We start from the raw sequence: 23367 nt of genomic DNA, 5'->3' as shown, positions 1-23367 counted from the left end.
GCCATCACATAGACAAACTTAGGAAACATCAACAACGCTCAGGCATAGAAGCAGGGGGCTGGACCCCTCTTATAGTCCAGGGTACTCACGAGTTCAAGTCATCAGAAGTCCGGTGCGCGCACTGACCCTTTAAGAGCGGGCACGAGCGTGCCCTTGCACCCTACGGGATCCGGCTGAGGTGAGTGGACGCGAGCGCTGGCGTCTCTTGAGGAGGAGGCTGGGGCCAGCGCTTGCCGACTCGTGGCTACGGCTGTCAGGAGGAGGTTGGAGCTGACGGCCCGCAGCCACGGACATTACAATATATATATATATATATATATATATATATATATATATATATAGACAAATCCAATACACAGGTCAGCACTCCAGAGTAAAGTGAAAAATAAGGATCCTTTATTCACCACAAGCGCAACGTTTCAGCCCTGCTCAATGGGGCCTTTCTCAAGCGATACATTTCAGTGTTAGAGTGCACATATAAATACATAATTTGTGACATCCTTGTAATCATGCAATAAAATTCCAATCATGTATAAAATTTAAAACCTAGTGTAGAACAATGTGATCAAAACATCACCCTGAAGTGATTACATGTTAGCATTGAAAATGCGTGCAATTAATAATAAGGGCAAATCGCCCAAATAGTTGAAAAGATTAAAAATACGATCTAATTGGCAAACTGCCAATAGAGCCAATACAGGTGTAGAATATTTCAATATAACGCACAGAATTAATTCAATAATAATGAATCAGGCTCACCGTTGTTTGAATCCCCCTTCCTCCACCATGCTCATTGATTATGCCGATACTTCCGGGTACCTTTGCGCATGCGTCAGATAGTGTGTCAATCTTAAAAACTCAGGGTGAGTCGTGGCACGCAAACACTCCGATGACACGCATCGTGTGTCTGCTCTGTCTGTCAATATGTCAGAAATCATAGCGGGCATAATACATTCACTATACACTTCATAATAGTGTGTATCTTAAATGATTGTCACAACTATAGAGAAGCCTGCTTAATTTTGCAAAAAATATTTTGATATTTAACCCATTAACTATGGGGAACGTTATCCTCGATAATATTTGCAAGCTGGTTGTGTCATAACGATGAAAAAATAGAGAAGTGAATGTAAAGCTCCATTGATTTAATCATAACATACAAAATTGACATATTACATATAATTTGATCTATATAGTGCAAGTCAAATTCCAAATTCCGGAGCATGGCATCAACTCTTTTTATTGTTATAGCATGGGATCAGGATAAGGGGATCCATAATAGGTGGGTCTTCACAATTTATCTGAAATAGACAAAAAACGTGTATGTTAGTATAACAGTATGTGCACATTGTCTAATCATACTCCCTAACATGTAGAATTACCAGCAAGGCTAAGGGCAAACCACCCCCTATCTTATCCCACTCAATTTGAAATCAACGTTTAGTCCATAAGGACGTAGTGTATTCAACCTATAGATCCATTCTAATTCCCGTTTTTTCAAAAGGGATATTCTATCGCCACCACGTCTCGATTTCGTAATATGATCCAAAATTCTAAACCTTAAATCCTTCTCTGTATGATTAGCTTCCGCAAAGTGCTTTGACACTGGTAAGTCCAGTCTTTTGGAACGTATACTGTATCTATGATTGTTCATACGTGTCTTACAATCTAGCGTTGTCTCTCCTACATAGAGGAGATCACAGGGGCACTGCAACAGATAAATGACATAATCTGAGGTGCAAGTGAGAAATTGATTAATTTTAAATTCCATGTTCGTTGTAGGGTGAATAAATGATTCACCTTTATTCATATATTTACAATTGACGCAATTCAAACAAGGAAAACAGCCCAATTTTTTCTTACCAAGAAAGGTTTGTGTCACTTTTTTATTTTAACCTATGTCTGCTTTCACCAGATTATCCTTCAGGTTTTTGGACCGTTTATATGACATTAATGGGGGTACTGAAAATTCCGGGACATATTTGAGATTGCTCCCCAATATGGACCAATGTTTGTATAGAATTTTGGCAACCTTATTGCTAGTTTCATTGAATGTGGACACAAACGGTATCCTGTTGGCCATGTTATTTTTGTTTTTGTTTTTTTGAGTGGACGTTGCAGTGGATAACAGTGTCTCTCGATCTGTTAATAGTACCCTATCTCTATGTTTCTGGATCAATTTTTTGGGGTATTTACGAGAAATGAATTTTGCACCCATTTCATCGAACCTCTTTTCTCTTTTCTCATCAGTGTCCACAATCCTTTTAACTCTCAATAATTGACTGTATGGAAGAGCTTTAATAAGACCCCTCGGATGGCTGCTATCAAAACGTAGGAGGTTGTTCCTATCCGTGGTTTTGGTAAAGATGTCTGATGTCAATTTTGAGTCTGATTTGGTTATAGTGGTGTCTAAAAATTCAATGGATTGACTAGACTTGACTAGTGTAAACTTAATGTCTGGATCAATGTGATTAATATAATCATGAAATGAGTCTAATTCTGTATCAGACCCCAACCAAATAAAGAAGATGTCGTCTATGTATCTCCACCACCTCAGTACATGTCCGAAATGGTGGGACACATAGACGAATTCCCTCTCAAGGGTAGCCATGAAGATATTGGCATAGGTGGGTGCTACATTAGTGCCCATGGCAGTACCTCTAAGTTGAATAAAGAATTGATCTTGGAACAGGAAATAATTATATCGCAATACCAGATCTAATAGGGCAAGTATAAATTCAATGCAAGTTTGTGAATACGCACTGTTGCGCAGAGTCTTATAAATAGAAGACGTGCCTCTCGCATGATCAATCGATGTATAGAGGCTCACTACGTCGAACGAGCATAGCAGGGCAGTATGAGGGATCTGTATCTCCCTAATTTTTAGTAAAAAGTCAGAAGTATCGCGTATATAAGAAGGTGCCTCAATTGCATATTGTCGCAATATTTTATCTAGGAATATAGAGACATTTCCCAAAACAGAACCCATACTCGATACTATGGGTCTGCCAGGAGGTTTAGATATATATAAAAAAATAATAATTTGTTGTCTGTTCTGTTGTCCGTTGCATGTGTCATGCCCATGGCCGCGGCCGTCAGGCTCACTCACCTCCTGATGGCTGCAGCCATGGATCTGTGAGAGCTGGCCCCCATCTCCTCCTCAGGAGACGCCAGTGCTCACTTTCGCTTCTCTCGGGCCGGCTCCCGTAGGGTGCGTGCACACAATGGCTAGTGCGCGCACCTGAGTTTAGTACCAAATTAGCCCATGAGCACCCCGGACTATAAGAAGGGCTCTGCCCCTTTCTGCATTGCCTGAGTTTTGTTGTCGTTACCCTAGTCTGTCTTTGCAAATGGTCTGCAAAGTATTTTCCTGTTCCCAGTGTTTCCCGTTCCTGCTACCTGTAACCCATGCTATCCTGGTCCAAGTGCCGTATTGAGTTGGAGTTGTGCTGCGCTGAGTACCACGCCTGTCCTGCTACACCACTCCTGGTGCCTGCCTGCTGCCTAGTCCCAGCCGAGCCTGTCTTGCTACTGTCTGAGCTACCACAGGTACACCTATACGAACTATAGACTGTGACCTGTGTCCTGTTGGCCAGCTGCCATACCATCAAGACGGTAAGGCCCAGTTGGTCCACGTACCCAACTTGACAGCATGTTCTTTATGCAAGGCCAAATGACTAGACCCATCTGCACCAAATTTGGCATATACGTAAACCACGCGCTTCCGAAGGTTTAGACCGGGTTTCAGCTCTCTAGGACCCACCGTTCTCGACATATTCACAAAAGCAAATATGACATCATCAAGGACCTTCCTCCATATCACATGACCCGTATTAGCCAAGATCGCAGGTCCTTTCAGACCAGTCATGCCTCCAAAAAGAAACCCTGCACTTGGACTTTATTGGATATGTTGGCTTCTTACCAGTAGGAAATGAAGTTTTTAACCACACACAAAAACAACAAACAAATGGACCAGTGTGAAGCCTGGTAACTTCCATTCCATATTAAATAAGTGAATGTCTGTCTGTCCTCTATAGGCATCCAAACGCCTGAAACATTTGACCCGAAATTTGGCACATAGGTACATTGTGTGTCCAGGAAGGTTTTCGTAAATGTCCAACCTTGCCGTTGTTCTCTGTTATTAGCCATTATAGCAAATGTCTGTTTGTTGTTCTCTATAGGCATCCAAACAACTGTACTATTTGACCCAAATTTGGCACATAGGTACATTGGGTGTCCGGGAAGGTTTTCGTAAATGTCCCGACCCTACTGTTGTTCTCTGTTATTAGACATTATCTCATCATCATGACCCAATACTATAAGAGCGAATACAGACATTTGCTTCTATAGTAGAGATGTTTTTATCTGACAGTGGGAGGTAGTGCACTTTACAAGATAATCCTAGATGGGAAGGTACAGGGGAGCTGTTATCCATAGCAATCAATCAGATTACTGATGGCCAGGACCAGTTTAGCTGTTAGGTATTTAGGAAGTTAAAATTGAAATAAACTGTGTAACTGCCGGGGTAAATAGGGCTACTAGCAATTTCCCTGTAAACCAAGAAAATACGAGGGCATGGATTGGCCCCCTGGGCACACTTGGAAATCCAATGAACAGACAAACAGACAGAGCGACATGTTATACCCGGGCAGCGCTACTTGACCAATCTGCACCAAATTGGGCACAAAAGTAAATCAGGCGCTTCCGAAGGTTTTAGACTGGGTTTCAGCTCTCTAGGACCTACCGTTCTCGACATATTCACAAAAGAATATATGGCACCAATGGCTTCCACATCAAGGACCTTCCCCCATATCACATCAGATGGCCTGTATTAGCCAATAGAAGATCGCAGGTCCTTCATTCTTAGCCTCACTCACATACTGTAATGGCGGTGTAAGGAGACAGACAGGTGAGCCCTAATCTACCCGCCACTCAGTCCCTGCCTACTTGCAACGGCCCGTCCTAAGCGACGGCGTACAACTGGGTGACGGTCCCTACACTCACTAAGTGCACGACTGACAAACAGAGAAGGGTACACAGAAGCTAAGGGAAATGGGGCTGTTGCCCGCGGCAACCCCGTGAGCAACAAGAATAGTGTACGAGCCGAGTCAAACCAGGATTGGACGAGGTACAAAACGCAGAGCAGGAGAATAGTGAACGAGCCGAGTCAACCAGGAGAGGACGAGGTACCAAACGCAGAGCAGGAGAATAGTCAGTCAAGCCAGGGTCAATATGAAGCAGAAGACAAGTAGTACAAGCAACAGCAGCAAGCCAGGAAACAAGCATAGAAGAATCACAGGCAAAGGAGGAACAGGAAAGGCAGGTATAAATAGACAGTGGGCGGGAGCTAGCGCTGTCTGGCTAGGCTGTGATAGGCTCTCCCACTCCTAAGCCTGCCATCCTGAGTGGTGGAAGATGGAGTCAGTCTCACAGACATAGGAGCAGGTGCAGACTGATTGCCCACGGGCGTTGACACAGAAGCTGTGTCTGGCAAATCCTTTACACATACACACAGTTTTAGACCAGGTTTCCATAAGAACCCAGCCATTTTTCTTTACTCGACATGTTACTCGCTGTGAAAGGACCTATACTACACCGGGACCTATACTGTGCACCGGGAACCGGGAGGTCAGCTATCGCCGACAGCTGACACTCCACTCTTGCCGGCCAGCGGTCCTTTGTCGATGATTTAGGCAATTAACCCCTTAAATTCGGCGATCGGTGCATTTTAGGGGTTTCTAGCACATCGGAAGACCCCGTTCTGAAATCGCGGGGTTTGATGATAGTTAGCATGGCAAACGGAGGCCAAACAATGGCCTCCGTATCTACCATGGACGGAAGCCTATCAGGACCAACCTCCAGCTGGTCCTGTCAGGCTTCCTGTCAGAGGGACAGGAAGTCACTGTGTCGTTCCCGATGCACACTGTTGGCGACAGCTGACACTCTAGTGTTGGCGATCAGCGGCTCATCGCTGCTGATTTTGGCAATTAATCCCTTAAAATGCAGCGATCGATTGCGATCGCCGTATTTAGGCGGTTTGTAGCACATCGGCAGCCCCCATGAAATCATGGGGGTTGAAATAGCAACCGAAGGCCAGACAACGAACTCCGGGTCTGCCGTGTATGGAAGCCTCTGAGGACCAGCCTCTGGCTGACAGTTGGAATACAATACACTACTATGTAGTGTAATATATTCTAGCAGCGATCAGTGCTGAAGGAAAAAAAAGAAAGTGTAAAAAGGAAAAAAAGTTAATAAAAATGTTTTATAAAAGTTTAAAAATAAAAGTTTTTTATTTCCTATAATAAGTCTTTTAATATAGGAAAAAAATGAAACCATTAAAAAAAAGTACACATATTTGGTATCACCGCGTTCGTAACGACCCAAACTATAAAACTCTAATGTTATAACACCTGAAACAAAATTAATGATAAACTATGCTAGCATAGTTTCTAGAAAAGTTATTTTATTGTGCAAATGCTGCAAAACATGAAAAAAACGATATACATATGGTATCACCGTAATGGTACCGACCCGCAGAATAAAGTAAAATGTCATTTATAGCGCACCGTGAACGCCATAAGAAATAAAGAACTTAAAATGCCAAAATTGCTGTTTTTTGGTCACCTTAGCTCTAAAAAATGTTTTATTAAAAAGTGATCAAGAGTTGTATGTACCGGAACCAATAAAAACTACAGCTTGTCCCGCCAAAAATAAGCCCCCAGACCGCTCAATCGACCACAAAAATAAAAAAGTTATGCCTCTCAGAATGTGACGATACAAAATGTGATGAAAGACGTAAAAACAAAACCCCAAAAACAATAGAGGAATTACAGTTTTTTTTCCAATTTCAGCCCGTAAATAATGTTTGTTCAGTTTCCCAGTACATTACATGTCACTTTAAATGGTGTCAATAGAAACTACAACTCCTCCAGCAAAAAATAAGCCCTCACACCACTTTATTAACGGAAAAACTAAAAAGTTATGGCTCTTGGAAGGCGGGGAGTGAAAAACGAAAATTAAAAAGCAAAAACGAATCAGTCCTGAAAGGGTTAATTAATTTCTAATAAAAAACCATTTATGACCACATATGGGGTAATGCCTTAATCGGGAAAAATTGCTTTTCAAATGTTGGGGTGCTTTTTCTCTTTTATCCATTGTGAAAATTAAAAAAATTCAACATTTTACTGGACAAAAATGTTGATATTAATTTTCACGGCCTAATTCCACTAAATTCTACAAAAAACCCATGGGGTCAAAATGCTAACTATACCCATAGAAAAATTCCTTCAGGGGTGTAGTTTCCAAAATGGGGTCACTTTTGGGGTGTTTCCGCTGTTTTGGTCCCTCCAGGGCATTGCAAACGAGACATGGCACCGAAAGCTATTCCAGCAAAATCTGTACTCCAAAATCCAAAAGGCTCTCCTTCCATTCTGAGCACTGCTGTGGGTCCAAACATCAGTTTATGACCACATATGGGATATTGCTGTCATCGGGAGAAATTGCTTTACAAATGTTGTGGTGCTTTTTCTCCTTTATTCCTTGTAAAAATTAAAAACTTCTATGTTTTAGAATAAAAAAAAGTGATTTTCATCTTCACAGACTAATTCCACTAAATTCTGCAAAAAAACTGTGGGGGCCTTGAGGGGTATAGTTTCCAAAATGGGGTCACTTTTGGGGGGTTTCGACTGTTCAGGCACCACAAGACCACTTCAAACCTGACATGGTGCCTAAAATATATTTCTAAAAAAAGCAGGCCCCAAAATCCTCTAGGTGCTCCTTTGCTTCTGACGCCTGTGTTTCAGTACATTAGGACACTAGGGCCACATGTTGGATATTTCTAAAAACTGCAGAATCTGGGCAATAAATATTGAGTTGCTTTTCTCTGGTAAAACTTTGTGTTACAAAAAAAATGTATTACATATGAATTTCAGCAAAAAAAAATTAATTTGTAAATTTACCCTCTACATTGCTTTAATTCCTGTGAAACGCCTAAAGGGTTCAAATACTTTCTGAATGCTGTTTTGAATACTTTGAGGGGTGCAGTTTTCAAAATGGGGTGATTTATGGGGACTTTCTAATCTATAAGGCCCTCAAAGCCACTGCAGAACTGAACTGGTCCCTGAAAAAATAGCTTTTTGAAATTTTCTTGAAAATATGAGAAATTGATGCTAAAGCTCTAAGCATTGTAATGTCCTAGAAAAATAAAAGGACGTGAAAAAAACAATGCAAATGTAAAGCATACATATGGGGGATGTTAACTAGTAACTATTTTATGTGGTATTACTATCTGTTTTAAAAGTAGATACATTTAAATTTAGAAAAATGCAAATTTTTGCAAATTTTCTCTAAAATTTGAAGTTTTTCACAAATAAATATTGAATTTATCGACCAAATTTTTTCACGAACATAAAGTACAATATGTCACGAGAAAACAATCTCAGAATCGCTTGGATAGGTTAAAGCATTCCAAATTTATTACCACATAAAGCGACACATGTCAGATTTGAAAAAATAATCTGTGTCCACAAGGCCAAAACAAGCTGCGTCCTAAAGGGGTTAAAAAAGTAAAATATAGGAAGCAGTGGTCATGTTGCCCACAGTGGAATTTGCAAAAACAATTATAGAAATATGATTGTTAGGAGTGGGACACTGATTTTTTCATGTACTTATGAATGATCTGAATGTTAAACAGAATTACCTTTTCCTCAGGAATCCTGAAGCGCACATTCTCCAAGTAGCTTGATGTGTTTTCGACATTTGTGTATCGTAAGAGAATGTGAGCAAAATCGACTTCACTGATTGTGTTCATGCCTTTAGAATACGAGAGAAACTCAAGTTCCAGCACCTCAGTCTGGAGGTTGTCCATAAACCTAAAATAGAAGTAAAAACGCTGCACTTAATTTTCTACTTTTCTCTTTTTTATTTGTATATGGTTAAAATGCATTTGCAGACTGGACGGTTTGGAAGTGGTGGTTATCCCCTAATTCCATCAATATTTTAGCTCCTGCAGGGCAAAAGAAGCCTTGCACCAGCCAGGAAAAGACCATGCCACACAAGTGCATGTGTCCAGTCTTGGATACAGAGAGCATAGTTGGTATCTTGGTAGATTAAACGTTCTCCATGTTTGTTATATGTATGGTCTGTGTTCCATGTTTGGTGTGTATTTATATGTTCTCTCGTCCTAGTTTGTTTGTTGTGTGTATGTTGCATTCAATATATGTTGTCTGTATGTTCGGTGTTTGATATTTTCTCTTATGTTTGTATGTTGTATTCCATGTTTTTTGTGAATTTTTGTTTGCTTTTCCATGTTTGTTGTTTTCATGCTGTGTTCCATGTTTGTTTTGTATATATCTGTGCCATGTTTGTTTGTATATTCTGTCATCTATGTTTGTGTGTACGATGTTTAGTGTTTGCTGCTTCTAGGTTCTGTGTTACATTTTTGTTGTTTTTATGTTCTATGATCTTTCTTGCCATTAATATGTTCTGCTTCCTTTGTTTGTTCATGGTATCTTGTGCTCCATGCTTGTTATATATATATGTTGTGTTTTCCATGTTTGTATGCTCTGTATTTGATGATGGGATGCCCGGTTTCCCATGCTTGTTGTAAGTATGCTCTGTGTACATTATTACTATGTTCTTTGTTACATGTTTGTATGTTCTACGCTCCAGGTTTGTTATTTATATGTTGTGTTTTCCATGTGTGTATGCTCTGTATTCGATGATGGGATGCCCGGTTTGGGCATGACCACACGTGGCGGATTTCCTCCGCAACTGTCCGCATCAATGCCGCACAGAATCTGCGTTGCAGATTCTGCTGCGGATCTGCACAAAATGTGCAGAAAATTGATGCGGACTGGCCGCTGCGGACTGCAGGAAAAGTGCTTCCCTTCTCCCTATTCAGTGCAGGATAGAGAGAAGGGACAGCACTTTCCCTAGTGAAAGTCAAAGAAATTCATACTTACCGCCCGTTGTCTTGGTGACGCGTCCCTCTTTCGGCATCCAGCCCGACCTCCCTGGATGACGCTCCAGTCCATGTGACCGCTGCAGCCTGTGCTTGGCCTGTGATTGGCTGCAGCCGTCACTTACACTGAAACGTCATCCTGGGAGGCCGGACTGGAGACAGACGCAGGGAGTTCTCGGTAAGTATGAACTTATATTTTTTTTTACAGATACATGTATATTGAGATCGGTAGTCACTGTCCCGGGTGCAGAAACAGTTACTGCCGATCGCGTAACTCTTTCAGCACCCTGGACAGTGACTATTTACAGACGTCTCCTAGCAACGCTCCCGTCATTACGGGAGCCCCATTGACTTCCTCAGTCTGGCTGTAGACCTAGAAATACATAGGTCCAGCCAGAATGAAGAAATGTCATGGTAGTAAAAACAATACGCTCCGCAGCACACATAAGATCTGCGGACTTCATTGCGGAATTTTGACTCTCCATTGAAGTCAATGGAGAAATTCCGCCATGAGTCCGCCACTGCTCCGCAACAGACAGAGCATGCTGCGGACACCAAATTCCGCTCCGCAGCCTATGCTCCGCAGCGGAATTTTACGCCTAGTCTAAACGAACACTGCTAAATTAAAGTGTAAGTCAATGGACAAACGGCACCGCTGCGGATTAACGCTGCGGAGTGTCCGCAGCGGAATTTCAGTGAAATTCCGCCACGTGTGAACCCGCCCTTTTTCATGCTTGTTGTATGTATACTCTGTGTACATTGTTACTATGTTCTTTGTTACATGTTTGTATGTTCTACGCTCCAGGTTTGTTATTTATATGTTGTGTTTTCCATGTTTGTATGCTCTGTATTCGATGATGGGATGCCCGGTTTCCCATGCTTGTTGTAAGTATGCTCTGTGTACATTGTTACTATGTTCTTTGTTACATGTTTGTATGTTCTACGCTTCAGGTTTGCGGTTTTTATTTTGTGTGCTCCATATATATCGTTCCTCTAGCTTCTTTAACAGCTAAAACTATATTAAGAACATGTAGTATTGGCACAGAAACTGTTATAATTTAGGAAAAATACAGTCCTCCCACAAAATCGTTTGACATAACTGTATCGTATAGAGTGTGAGAATTTATTAATATGCATGCAAGTGACTCACCTATAAAAGTCTTCAAAGTTGAGTTCGATTTTTCCTTTCTTCCCAAAAAAGTGCACAAGCAGTGTAGTGTGTATCATGGAACTGGTAAGCTCATCCGCCCCCTTTATACAGAAAATGACATTGTGTGAAAGGCCATATACAAAGTTACCATGGACCAAATATTATAAAGATTGCAAATGGGTTTCCTTACTATATGACGCAATAAGTTTATGTATTACCTGCGTCAATGTTTTTTTTTTATTTCGTTAATGCTTGGTCATTGATGGGTTAATATATTAGATGAGTATAATAGACAAACTGTATGAGAAAGGTATTTTATTGCCTGTATTTTCATTCTGCACCTGTCACAAAAATCAAAGACTCTCACTAATCCTTCATCTACTCACCATCCCTTAGATTCTTTAATACATCTTCACCACACAGTTATCAATCAGTCTGACACTGCGATACATTGGGTGTATTCATTTACCAAGTTTGTGGTTCTGTGCTTTTTTGTCAAACCAAAGCAAACATTTTACAAATGGATTTACCAATTGAATTCTATAGGCTGTTGCCAGGCACTTTAGATGCATCAACTGGCTCACCTCTCATCACCACATGTAACACATTGGGACATATGTGTATAGAAGCAATGGTTAACCCCTCAATGACCACCGATACGCCTTTTCACAGCGGCCACTAATGGGCTTTATTCTGATGCAATAGCCTTTTCACGGGCGCTGTATCAGAGTAAATAAATAGAGCAGGGAGCCGTTAAATCTCCCTGCTCTCAACTACCAGAGGTAGCTGAGGCCTGGGGTCATCCCTGCTCGAACGGGTGAGATCGATATTTGTATCGATCTCACCCATTTAACCCCTCACATGCGGCGCTCAATAGCGAGCACCGTATCTGAGTGGTTCTGGAGAGAGGGAGGGAGCTCCCTCTCATCCCACTGACACCCGGCGATGAGATCGCCAAGAGTCTGTGTTTCCGATGGCAGCCGGGGGCCTAATAAAGGCCCACTGGTCTGCCTGTAGCGAATGCCTGCTAGGCCATGTCAGAGGCATGGCCTAGCAGATGCCTGTTCATTTTAAACGGACAGGCAGTAATACACTGCAATACAGAAGTATTGCAGTGTATTATAAAAGCGATCGGATGATTGCATATTAAAGTCCCCTAGTAGGACTAGTAAAAAAGTTTAATAAAGTTAATAAAAAAAATGAAAAACCCACTTTTTCCCCTTACAAAATGCTTTACTATTAATTAAAACAAAATAAAGTAAAAAAGTTACACATATTTGGTATCGCCGCGTCCGTAATGACCACGACTATAAAGCTATTACATTATTTAACCCGCACGTTGAACGCCGTAAAAAATAAAAAACAATGGAAAAATTGCTGTTTTCTGTGAATCCTGACTTAAAAAAAATATGATAAAAAGTGATCAAAAAGTCACATCTACTCCAAAATGGTACCAATAAAAACTACAATTTGTCCCGCAAAAAAAAAGCCCTCATACAACTACATCGGTGGAACAGTAAAAAAGTTATGTCTCTTCAAATATGGAGACACAAAAACAAATAATTTTGAAAAAAAAAGTGTTTTTACTGTGTAAAAGTAGTAAAACATACAAAATCTATACAAATTTGGCATCGTTGCAATCATAACAACCTGTTGAATAAAGTTAATGTGTTATTTATACCACACGGTAACGGCGTAGATTTAGGACGCAAAAAAGAGTGGCGAAATTTCCGTTTTTTTTCTATTTTCCCCTAAAAAAAGTTAATCAATAAATAATATGTACCCCAAAATGGTCCTATTAAAAAATACAACTTGTCCCGCAAAAAACAAGACCTTATACAGCTATGTCGACGCAAAAATAAAAAAGTTATAGCTCTTGGAATGTGACGATGGAAAAACTATAAAAATTGCTTGGTCATTAGGGATTAGAATGCAAGCAGGTTGGAAGAGGTTAAAAGCCGGAACGGCTTCTTCATCAGGCAAAACACATTAACCAAATTGATGAGAACAAGACTAATAGATTTAACTGTCTTTGTAAGCAGGAGGTGTATTGGATCTACAAACTTAATACACTTGTACCTAATGAGCTCAACAAAATAAGTGTGACCATCATTTAACAACAACCCTCCCCATCTTACCACAAGGTGTCCTCTGCTTAACTTTGTCTCCAGCTAAGAAAGAAATTTAAGTTGTAAACTAAAATGTCTAAAATTACAGTATATAAACACCAATTTACCTTATTTAGTGAACCAGAGAGCTACTCTGGATTCCACAGACCACAAAAATGTCTCTGAACATACACAGCGAGAACCTAAGTCCAGTGTCACTAAACTGACTCCAACGGGCTTTCGTAGCCTGTCACTAGCACCTCTTTTACACAAGGGTATTGGTTCCCAAAACTGCTGGAGACGCTCTAGAACACACAGGATTCTCCAACTTACTGAGGTCAATGTGAACAGACTTGCACAGTAGCAAATACACCGATCATACAAAACCATTGTCCCACCGCTAAACTCAACAAAAATGTAGCTGAACGTACCTATTTTTGTAAGCTACTTTTGCTAGGTAGTACACATTTAACACTTCCTCAGTTACTCTATGTGAAACTAAACGCACTGTCTTGTAATTTGACACATCAGGCTTTCGTAGTGCGACACTTGCGTTCCAAGGTCTCCTACGTTACCAGTGGACGCTTTTAGACATATGAAATATTGATCACACAGCAAGAAATAGAAGCACAGAAACATCTTATCCAAACAAAAATCTTGGTGGCTACCTACTGGTGACAGCCTTGATCACTCCAACCTATATACACCTGGATGAGTATGCCGATCATACTCGGGTACCCACCCTGAATAATGCAATAACCACTCAGCTGACCATTTACAGGTCTCGATTCTATACTATTCCATACTAAAGTTTGAATACCAACCTTTTAGAAAAACAAAAAACGCACCCAGTGTAACCTTTAACCTATGATGCTCCAATTTGCCATTTTGTTTTAATCTACAGTATATCATCTCCAACTTGGGGCAGTTGTCTGATATGTGTTTTTGCCTGATGAAGAAGCCTGTCTGGCTTTGAAACGCGTTGCTTCTATACACATTGAAATAAATCTTTGAATTTACTATTAGTTTGCATGATCCTTCATTCAAACAATTTGAACACAGCCAGCAGCAAGGGAACAATCCAAATCTCTTTCTCATATATCTGTTTGCTTATTCCTGGGCACGAGTTGCCCAGATTGCAACCCAGGCTGCAGCCCCCTCATATTTAAACCAGATGATGTACTATGTGCGCCTTGTGTGTTTTTATTATTTCTGTTAGCTTATACTAAATCATGGCTGGCATACTTTACACCAATATTTTGCACTCAAAAAATGGTGCACGTCATTAATAAATCTGGTGCATTTTACGACTCCTTTTCTAGATGCTTTAAAAACTGTCAAGGAGGTTGACAAAGTATCTAAAGCACATAATAATAATAATAATAATAATAATAATAATAATAATAATAATAATAATAATAATAATAATAATTATGGTACATGCAATGTATAGCACTTTTTTGGTGCAATTTGTGCCAGAATCTGGCACTTTTTTTTGTGTATTTTCCCCACTGTGTTAAATGTTCCATTACATTGAATAATACATTGATACATTAAAGTTATGATTCAATATTTGGTGCATTTTCATCCAAAATCAGGATTAAATCAAAGCTTATTCCGGCAAATCCAGAAATTCCGATTTTTCTGGCATAGAAATACAAAATATTCTGAAATCTCATAAAAACCCGGAACCAGAGCTCTGAGCAGAAGTACTTTAAAAAAAATAAAATATAAAACATTTCACTAACAAACACACACAGACTAACACGCACGCACAAACAAAGTGATTAAAAGGTTCCTATTCTTACTTTGTTCTGATCCTAAATTACAACCCATATTATACTCCAGAGCTGCATTCACCGTACTGCTGGTATTCACTACCAACAGTCGACAAGCGTGTTGTCAGACAAATAGCTGAGCTCCTATGGTGCACTGGAATGTTTTTCCAACATCGGATACCTGGTGTAAAGATAACATTTCCCAGAATGTAGACCTTGAGCCAGCAAGGCATAGTGGAAGATTTTAGCTCTGAAGCCATCACAATTGTGAATGCAGCTTTAAATTAGAACACAATAATGCTGTAACTGAGGAGCAATGTGAACTGAGTAAAGCAATGTATATACAGTGAAGGAAATAAGTATTTGATCCCTTGCTGATTTTGTAATTTGCCCACTGTCAAAGTCATGAACAGTCTAGAATTTTTAGGCTAGGTTAATTTTACCAGTGAGAGATAGATTATATAAAAAAACAAACAGAAAATCACATAGTCAAAATGATATATATTTATTTGCATTGTGCACAGAGAAATAAGTATGTGATCCCCTACCACCCATTAAGAGTTCAGCCTCCTCCAGACCAGTTACACGCTCCAAATCAACTTGGTGCCTGCATTAAAGACAGCTGTCTTACATGGTCACCTGTATAAAAGACTCCTGTCCACAGACTCAATTAATCAGTCTGACTCTAACCTCTACAACATGGGCAAGACCAAAGAGCTTTCTAAGGATGTCAGGGACAAGATTATAGACCTGCACAAGGCTGGAATGGGCTACAAAATCATAAGTAAGATGCTGGGTGAGAAGGAAACAACTGTTGGTGCAATAGTAAGAAAATGGAAGACATACATAATGACTGTCAATCGACATCGATCTGGGGCTCCATGCAAAATCTCACCTCGTGGGGTATCCTTGATCCTGAGGAAGGTGAGAGCTCAACCGAAAACTACACGGGGGGAACTTGTTAATGATCTCAAGGCAGCTGGGACCACAGTCACCAAGAAAACCATTGGTAACACATTACGCCGTAATTGATTAAAATCCTGCAGTGCCCGCAAGGTCCCCCTGCTCAAGAAGGCACATGTACAGGCCCGTCTGAAGTTTGCAAATGAACATCTGGATGATTCTGAGAGTGATTGGGAGAAGGTGCTGTGGTCAGAAGAGACTAAAATTGAGCTCTTTGGCATTAACTCAACTCGCCGTGTTTGGAGGAAGAGAAATGCTGCCTATGATCCAAAGAATACCGTGCCCACTGTCAAGCATGGAGGTGGAAACATTATGTTTTGGGGGTGTTTCTCTGCTAAGGGCACAGGACTACTTCACCGCATCAATGGGAGAATGGATGGAGCCATGTACCGTCAAATCCTGAGTGACAACCTCCTTCCCTCCACCAGGACATCAAAAATGGCTCGTGGCTGGGTCTTCCAGCACGACAATGACCCGAAACATACAGCCAAGGCAACAAAGGAGTGGCTCAAAAAGAAGCATATTAAGGTCATGGAGTGGCCTAGCCAGTCTCCAGATCTTAATCCCATCGAAAACTTATGGAGGGAGCTGAAGATCCGAGTTGCCAAGCGACAGCCTTGAAATCTTAATGATTTACAGATGATCTGCAAAGAGGAGTGGGCCAAAATTCCATCTAACATGTGTGCAAACCTCATCATGAACTACAAAAAATGTCTGACTGCTGTGCTTGCCAACAAGGGTTTTGCCACCAAGTATTAAGTCTTGTTTGGCAAAGGGATCAAATACTTATTTCTCTGTGCACAATGCAAATAAATATATATAATTTTGACTTTTGAAAATTGTGATTTTCGATTTTTTTTTTTTTTTTTTTTATATAATCTATCTCTCACTGGTAAAATTAACCTAGACTAAAAATTCTAGACTGTTCATGTCTTTGACAGTGGGCAAACTTACAAAATCAGCAAGGGATCAAATACTTATTTCCTTCACTGTATATAGCTACTCAAATGTTTTGTACCTTAAATCCCTACATAAACTGTAAAATGGTCGACATACACTTTAATATTATGGATATTAGTGGCCACACACATTATGTGAGTATATAAAAGTAAACCATGGAACCGTGATCTTAGTATTGACATATCTTCTGACTTCCCTGAATATAATTATGGGACATTCAAACTGGTACAACCCAAACCAACACTTAAACCATACATAATATAAATATTTTACAAATACACATAATAGTAAAGTCAAAGCAAAGGAAGAAGCAGCCACATGCATAATAAGCATTTAAACATAACACAGATGATGCAGGTTAATGAAATTCTACTGAGATGTAATATGTCTTGGACCAGAGGCTTATTTGTACCTCTGTAAGGTCCGAAAAGAGGGCTTGGCTTGCGCCACGTCTCAGAGTATCCCAATAGCTTCTGGAGACAAGATCTTGTGCATCTGTTTTATATACCTGCAGAAGTTTTAGAAATCATAAATACTTTGAAATACATACATACTTATTCAACGGTACAATGTTATTAGAAATGCAAAATAAAAACTGCATTATCCTGATAATCCCTATATATATATATATATATATATATATATATATATATACACACACACACATACATATATATATGGCTATTAAACATGGAGCATGGATATTACATTGCAGTGTTGGCCAGCATAGGATATTTCAATGCATTATTATACAGTAATTGCAAATTTATGCTGATAATATAATACACAGGTGCTGCTAATATATGTGTTATTTCTTGTAAATACTGCCTATTGAAAATCTATAATTTACTGTACATAGTGGTTATCTATAAAACAACAAAACTATATTCAATGGTACAATATGTGTTGTTAGACTTTAAAGAGGTTGCCTTTTTACAGACATTCCCTTAAAACTGTGAGCTTCTGCGAAAATCAGCTGATCGCCGAGGTTCAGATCACAAGACCCAGGCGAACAACTGACTTTCCTAAGTGAATATTCAGCCGGTTATGCATTCCCCCTGCAGCAGCTTCTAATGGGGAAGTGTAGTATTACATAGCAGCTATTCACATATCCTCAGCTCTGGTCCATTCAGATAAGAGCCACCATAGCGTTCAGCTTATCACCGCGGATCTGGCTCCTGGCACTGCAGAGGAAATGTAGTATTACATGTCAGAGATCTAGAAGAGGGACCGCCGAAACGAGAGCCACTCTTACCGAGCGGCTCTCCATTCTAGCTCAAAGGGGTGGGTCCCAAGTGATTGAAGCCCTCTCTAGGATGTTCTCTATAATGTCCATATCCCCAAATAAGGTATATGGACAGGGGTTGTCTGATTAAAAAGCTTATTTGCCTATCTAAAGGGCTTCTCTCGAGTTTAAAAATTGATCATATATCTATATATATATTGCTATTTTATGTATTTAGTTTCCTACACACTTATGTCTGTGCAGCACTGTACATGAACTTCAACAAGATGTCAATGTATGCAGCGCTGTGCGAACATACAATTAGGGCCCATGTACACAGCTATATTGCCTTTGTAATAATTTATTCATGCAGAATCCATGAGAAAAAAATGTGGCATTTTCCACACGTCATATTACAAAGGTATTCTCGTCATATTACAAAGGTATTCTCGCCTAGAACCATTGCTTCTAGGTGAGAATACGGGGCCTTATGGAGGCACTATACGTCAGAAAATGGTCTATGCACATGGCTTTGCCATGTTCATGGGCATACAACAGTACCTGATGTCTCAACTAGACCAAAATATATCAATATGTAATTTAGAAAGTTTTTGCATTTTTAAATTTGTGAATCCTAGAGAACTCTGAGAATCTACCTCGTATTACTTCCACTCATTACACATCAGCCCCGGTTTCCAATGGCACTCCCAATCTAAATTCCCTGACACTAGGGTCACGTATCATAGTAATCTACTTAATTTAAATTAGTTTTTGGGCGGAAACCCGTACAAGAAAAACATACTCCGGTACCAGTCCTAAAGGCACCATGCCATCCTTGCACAATTATCTAATCATTAGTTTATCCTGTGATATCTTATGCAGGAGTGACTTTGCTTCTCTTATTGTATACAGAAACATTTCATTATTTACAGTCCTGTCTTATTTTACTTCTTTAGTTCTATATATTTTTTAGTACTTGTGTATTATATTATACAGTATTTTTATATAGGCTTCTAATGACTAATTCTATAAAGTGTATTATTTTATACATACAGCTACAACTCTGAAAAATGTCTATTATAAAGGAATAATTGCATTTGTTGGCCGTGTAATGTAAATGTATTACAGTCTACTTCTCTGACTAGTGCAAATAACATCAGTCACATCTACGACCCCTATCGAGGGATCTGTATGTAAAAACGTAATGATGGACAGAGGGTCATATGAAATAGTCTTTTGTTTGATCAGTTATTTCCACAGGTATCTCAAACATGAGAAGCTCTATGAAATGTATGAAAAGTCGGCATTGTACTATATTCCCTCCCGTACAAAAGAGAGAGAAAAGCATGCATGTTATTTAAAAAGATTAGTAGAGCCTGGGAAAAAAGAATGTGGAAACACGGTAAATGTGCTGGTGAAATGACTGTGTTAGTGATATTAGTAGCAGCAATTGTCGTCAGCTAAAATATCTCACAGTAAATATGAAATAAAAATAAAAGTAGCCAGAAATAAACTATAACATATCTAATAGGGAAGGAGAATTTAATAGTACTTTATTAGGCAGAACCTATGTACAGTGGGGGAGGAGAACGTCCTAAAATGGTGCTTAAATGGTGCCCTTTCACCCAACTATGCTGTATAAGTAAGGGAATCTGGTAACCATTTCTCGGTATGAGGCTCGTGGTGCCAAACATGTAGCAAGACTGCTCAAGACGTGTATTTAAGTTGCCTACTTTACTTACTATGATAAAATATGTATATTTTTGTGTATTCAATAGACTAAGGACACATTTAAGTTGTAGAAATGGAAGTCTAGTATTACAATGAAGTACACTAAAGGCCTGGCTTGGGTGAAGTTATATGACATCAGTATAGAGTAGCCAGAAGTGAGCGGTATGGAAACAAAAGGCATTCACATTACCGCTCTGGCTTTCTGACAACTACATGATACGGTGGCACTGAACACCACTTTGTAGCTACTTACAAGCACTGGGAAAGTTGAAGTGTGCAATGTATCTATGATCACAAAGAGGCCTATTGAATTGCTAATATAAAGGATTCCTTATTGGGGAAGCAGGTTCATGGGGTTTTTTCTCTGTTTGTAGCTAAACTAATGTATCTTTTACTGTAATATTCTCCTGCTTCTGGATATCAATAATAACTATAGCATCCTTTTGTCTTTGTAAAGTTGGTTAAGGGTTTTTCATGTCACTTGATAACACTAATATACCAGAGCACAGGAAAGACATGAAGTGCTGTCATAGGGACACAGTCAGTCTAGGGCTTCTCACAGGGTCCTTTTAATTTCTACAGCTGATAACAGAAATAAACATGGGCAGTACAGGCTTTCTATGTGCCCAAGGTAGGAATTTCAGAATGTGCCCCCCATACCCTTGATCCCTTAATTTGATATGATAGCTATTTGATGGAAAATCATTGATTTATTTACCTTCTGTGTCGCCCTTTCCCCCTTTCCTCACCAACCACTGGTGTTCCCATTTATAATACATACTCCACATTTCATATGCACCCTAAGCCCCTCAACCAGTATAGTTTTCAATGCAGGGAAAGCTGGCCTCCCTAACATGTATCTGTAATAGTATTCATCATCTCTTCCCCAAGCTCCATCCCCCATCTCCATCCTTCACCTATCTGTTTTTTTTTAATGTGACCCCCCCCACCCACCCCTTACTGCCCCCCTAGGCGGACACCTACTCAGCCTACCCCTTGTCTCATCCCTGTAAATAAAGAAATACCAAGGGTTTTTAATATAAATCTGGTTCTCCTTTTAGTAACTACTAATAAAGTATATACCGGTATGTCATCTACTAGAAGCTATTATGTGAGTCCAGCCCATTATTTCTCAAGGAAGCGGATCGGTTAAGTAACAAAATGACTGCCTGGTTCGTGGTGTTGATCACCATTATCCTAACATATCTCCTATATCTAACGAAGGAAGATCTTCATGACCTGTACTGAATAGTGATCGGTGCTGTATAGGATTGCTCATTATGACTATAAACCCCTGACTTATGTAATGAATGTAACCTATTATTCACCGGATAGTGCTAACTGAAGATGACATGTTACCACAATGAGTGTAAGTTAAAGGGGTTTTTCAGTTTCTGTAAATAAAGTTTATACATTGTATAATGAAAAGTTATACAACTTTCTAATATACTTTGTGTATCAATTCCTCAAGATCTCTGCTATCTGGAATATTATGGAAACCATCATTGTTTGCTTCCAGAGGCTGAAAATCTCTCCTGGCCATGTGAGGCACTCAGGTGCCCCAGCTTGTTACTGGTACAGTACATCGATCAGGGCTGTGTCGTAATAAGCCGTGCCCTTGTGTGATCATCACAGATTTTCAATCTGTAGAGGTTAACAATTAAAGTGCCCAATAAATGGCAGCAAACAGAGATCTTTAAAACTGTGAGGAATTATTAAAAAAGTATATCAGAAATTTTTAAAACTTTTCATTATACAATAAATGAGCTTTATTTGCTGAAATAATCGTAATACCCCTTTAAGAAGGCTGGTAGATTTTTTTTTTTATTCATTTGATGGTGTTTTTAAGTTGTATTATTCTACAAGCGCCAAACCCAGTGTTTCCGTATTTTGATCCAGTTGCCATGGGGACATAATATTTGAGAAGATGTTGACTATCATTTCGTTTATTATCGTGTCCCATGTATGAATGTTTTTAGTGTGCATATAAACCTACTTTTTTTTTGTAAGCATGTGTGGAAATGGCCCGGCGTAAAGTAATGATTCAGTAGGAATGCAGGTACTGTACCATAATCATAACATAAATAATGATCCCTATGGGAAAAGCCGTAAGATAGACACGTTCTATTCTACTTATGTCATTCTGAATGAAGGAGAGCACCGCTGAGCAAAAATAACAAGTAATTAGCGACAGCAAAAATATTGACATATCGTCATTAAATACTGATCTCAAAAACACTTAAAAGTGGACTGTAAGGAACGCTCCAGTGACAAGGAAAAAAGGAGAGAAAACAACACTAACTTTTGACATGTGGTAAACGTGCCGCAGCAGGCAGCTTCCGAAGTTCTCACCAACTACTAAGATTTGTATAGGTAACACAAGCATTGAAATAAATTCTATACGACTTACTGTCATTCCTGGAGCATAATATTCCTAAGTGTCTGATCACCCAGATTAGGGTCTGATTTATGGACTCCTGAATATTAAGTATGAAGATTATAATATTGCAGCTGCTTTGCCGTCCACTGCTTTGCTATTCTATTACGCTGTACAATCACATAGTAAGTTTTTGTATAAATGTTTGGAGTCGGTGACCGACGTTGAGCTGAGAAAGTGAGGTTCATTAAGAACAAGAAGCTTTATATAGTCCGTGTGACATCACATGAGATTTCTTAACGTAGTCTGCTAGTCCGAAAAAAAAAAAAAATCACAGTTCAAACTGGTGTTTAGATACTGGAATGAGAATAAACATTTAGTGTGGACTGAAAAAAAATAATTTGCTGAATAATTTGTGTAATGGACGTCCAAAACAGGACCAAAGGAGCTAAGGCCATAGCGGCTTGGCAGGAAACACACCATGGCGTTCCCATATCTCAGACTGTGGTATTAAGCAGATTTTAGGTGGAGACGTTTCCTACAAAGCCCGGGCTACATGGTGACGTGCCTACAGACCAGGTGCTGCTGCTGTGTGGTGGGACACTACTAGACAAGTCAACTTCAATTTTCCTACGAATGGTCCACAATAGGCCACAACCCAGATTCACAACTGCATGTTGGCTTGTTGGGTGCCATTGGGATACAGAATATGACGGATCCAGCACGGCATCGGGTCTTCTGATATGAACTGAATCCACAACACATATGTGAACGGAGCCTTAGACTACTGCCTCAAAATCCCCCTGGGTGCATCCAACAAAATGATTCTACTTTCTCAGGGAGATATCTACTCTCTTTAAAGTTTGTTATATAGAATAGTAACTTGAAGAGGCTGCCACTATTGGTCCACGCAGGATCCGTCAGTAGTCTCTATCGGGTTTACTGACAGATGACAATTTAGCATTTTTGTTGACCGGTATAAAGTAGAAGCCTATTATCTAGGAATTGTCTTAGAAAAATGCAAAAACACATGCAAGTGACTAAATCTATCAAACACTATAAGCAGTTATAAAACATGAACAGATGCATGACATGTAACATTGGTAAAAAAAAA

The 23367-nt window shown here is 39.6% G+C and overlaps 1 protein-coding gene across 4 annotated transcripts in view; it reads right to left on the bottom strand.

Annotated features, from left to right (window-relative positions):
- The window catches only part of MICU3 (mitochondrial calcium uptake family member 3), a 164074-nt gene that overhangs the window by 20253 nt on the left and 120454 nt on the right, over positions 1-23367 (bottom strand). For 2 of the 4 annotated variants that reach the window (XM_075860088.1, XM_075860094.1), the window contains 3 exons: positions 17333-17428; positions 11112-11212; positions 8699-8870 (listed from right to left, as the gene is read on the bottom strand). In XM_075860088.1, the coding sequence (XP_075716203.1) occupies positions 8699-8870; positions 11112-11212; positions 17333-17428 (369 nt within the window). The remainder of the gene's footprint in view (positions 1-8698; positions 8871-11111; positions 11213-17332; positions 17429-23367) is intronic. The other 2 variants (XM_075860100.1, XM_075860108.1) reach the window with 1 other exon arrangement.

Source organism: Rhinoderma darwinii, chromosome 1 (assembly GCF_050947455.1).
Source record: "Rhinoderma darwinii isolate aRhiDar2 chromosome 1, aRhiDar2.hap1, whole genome shotgun sequence".
NCBI classification, from domain to species: Eukaryota; Metazoa; Chordata; class Amphibia; order Anura; family Rhinodermatidae; genus Rhinoderma; species Rhinoderma darwinii.
This window is presented reverse-complemented; position numbering and strand designations above follow the sequence as displayed.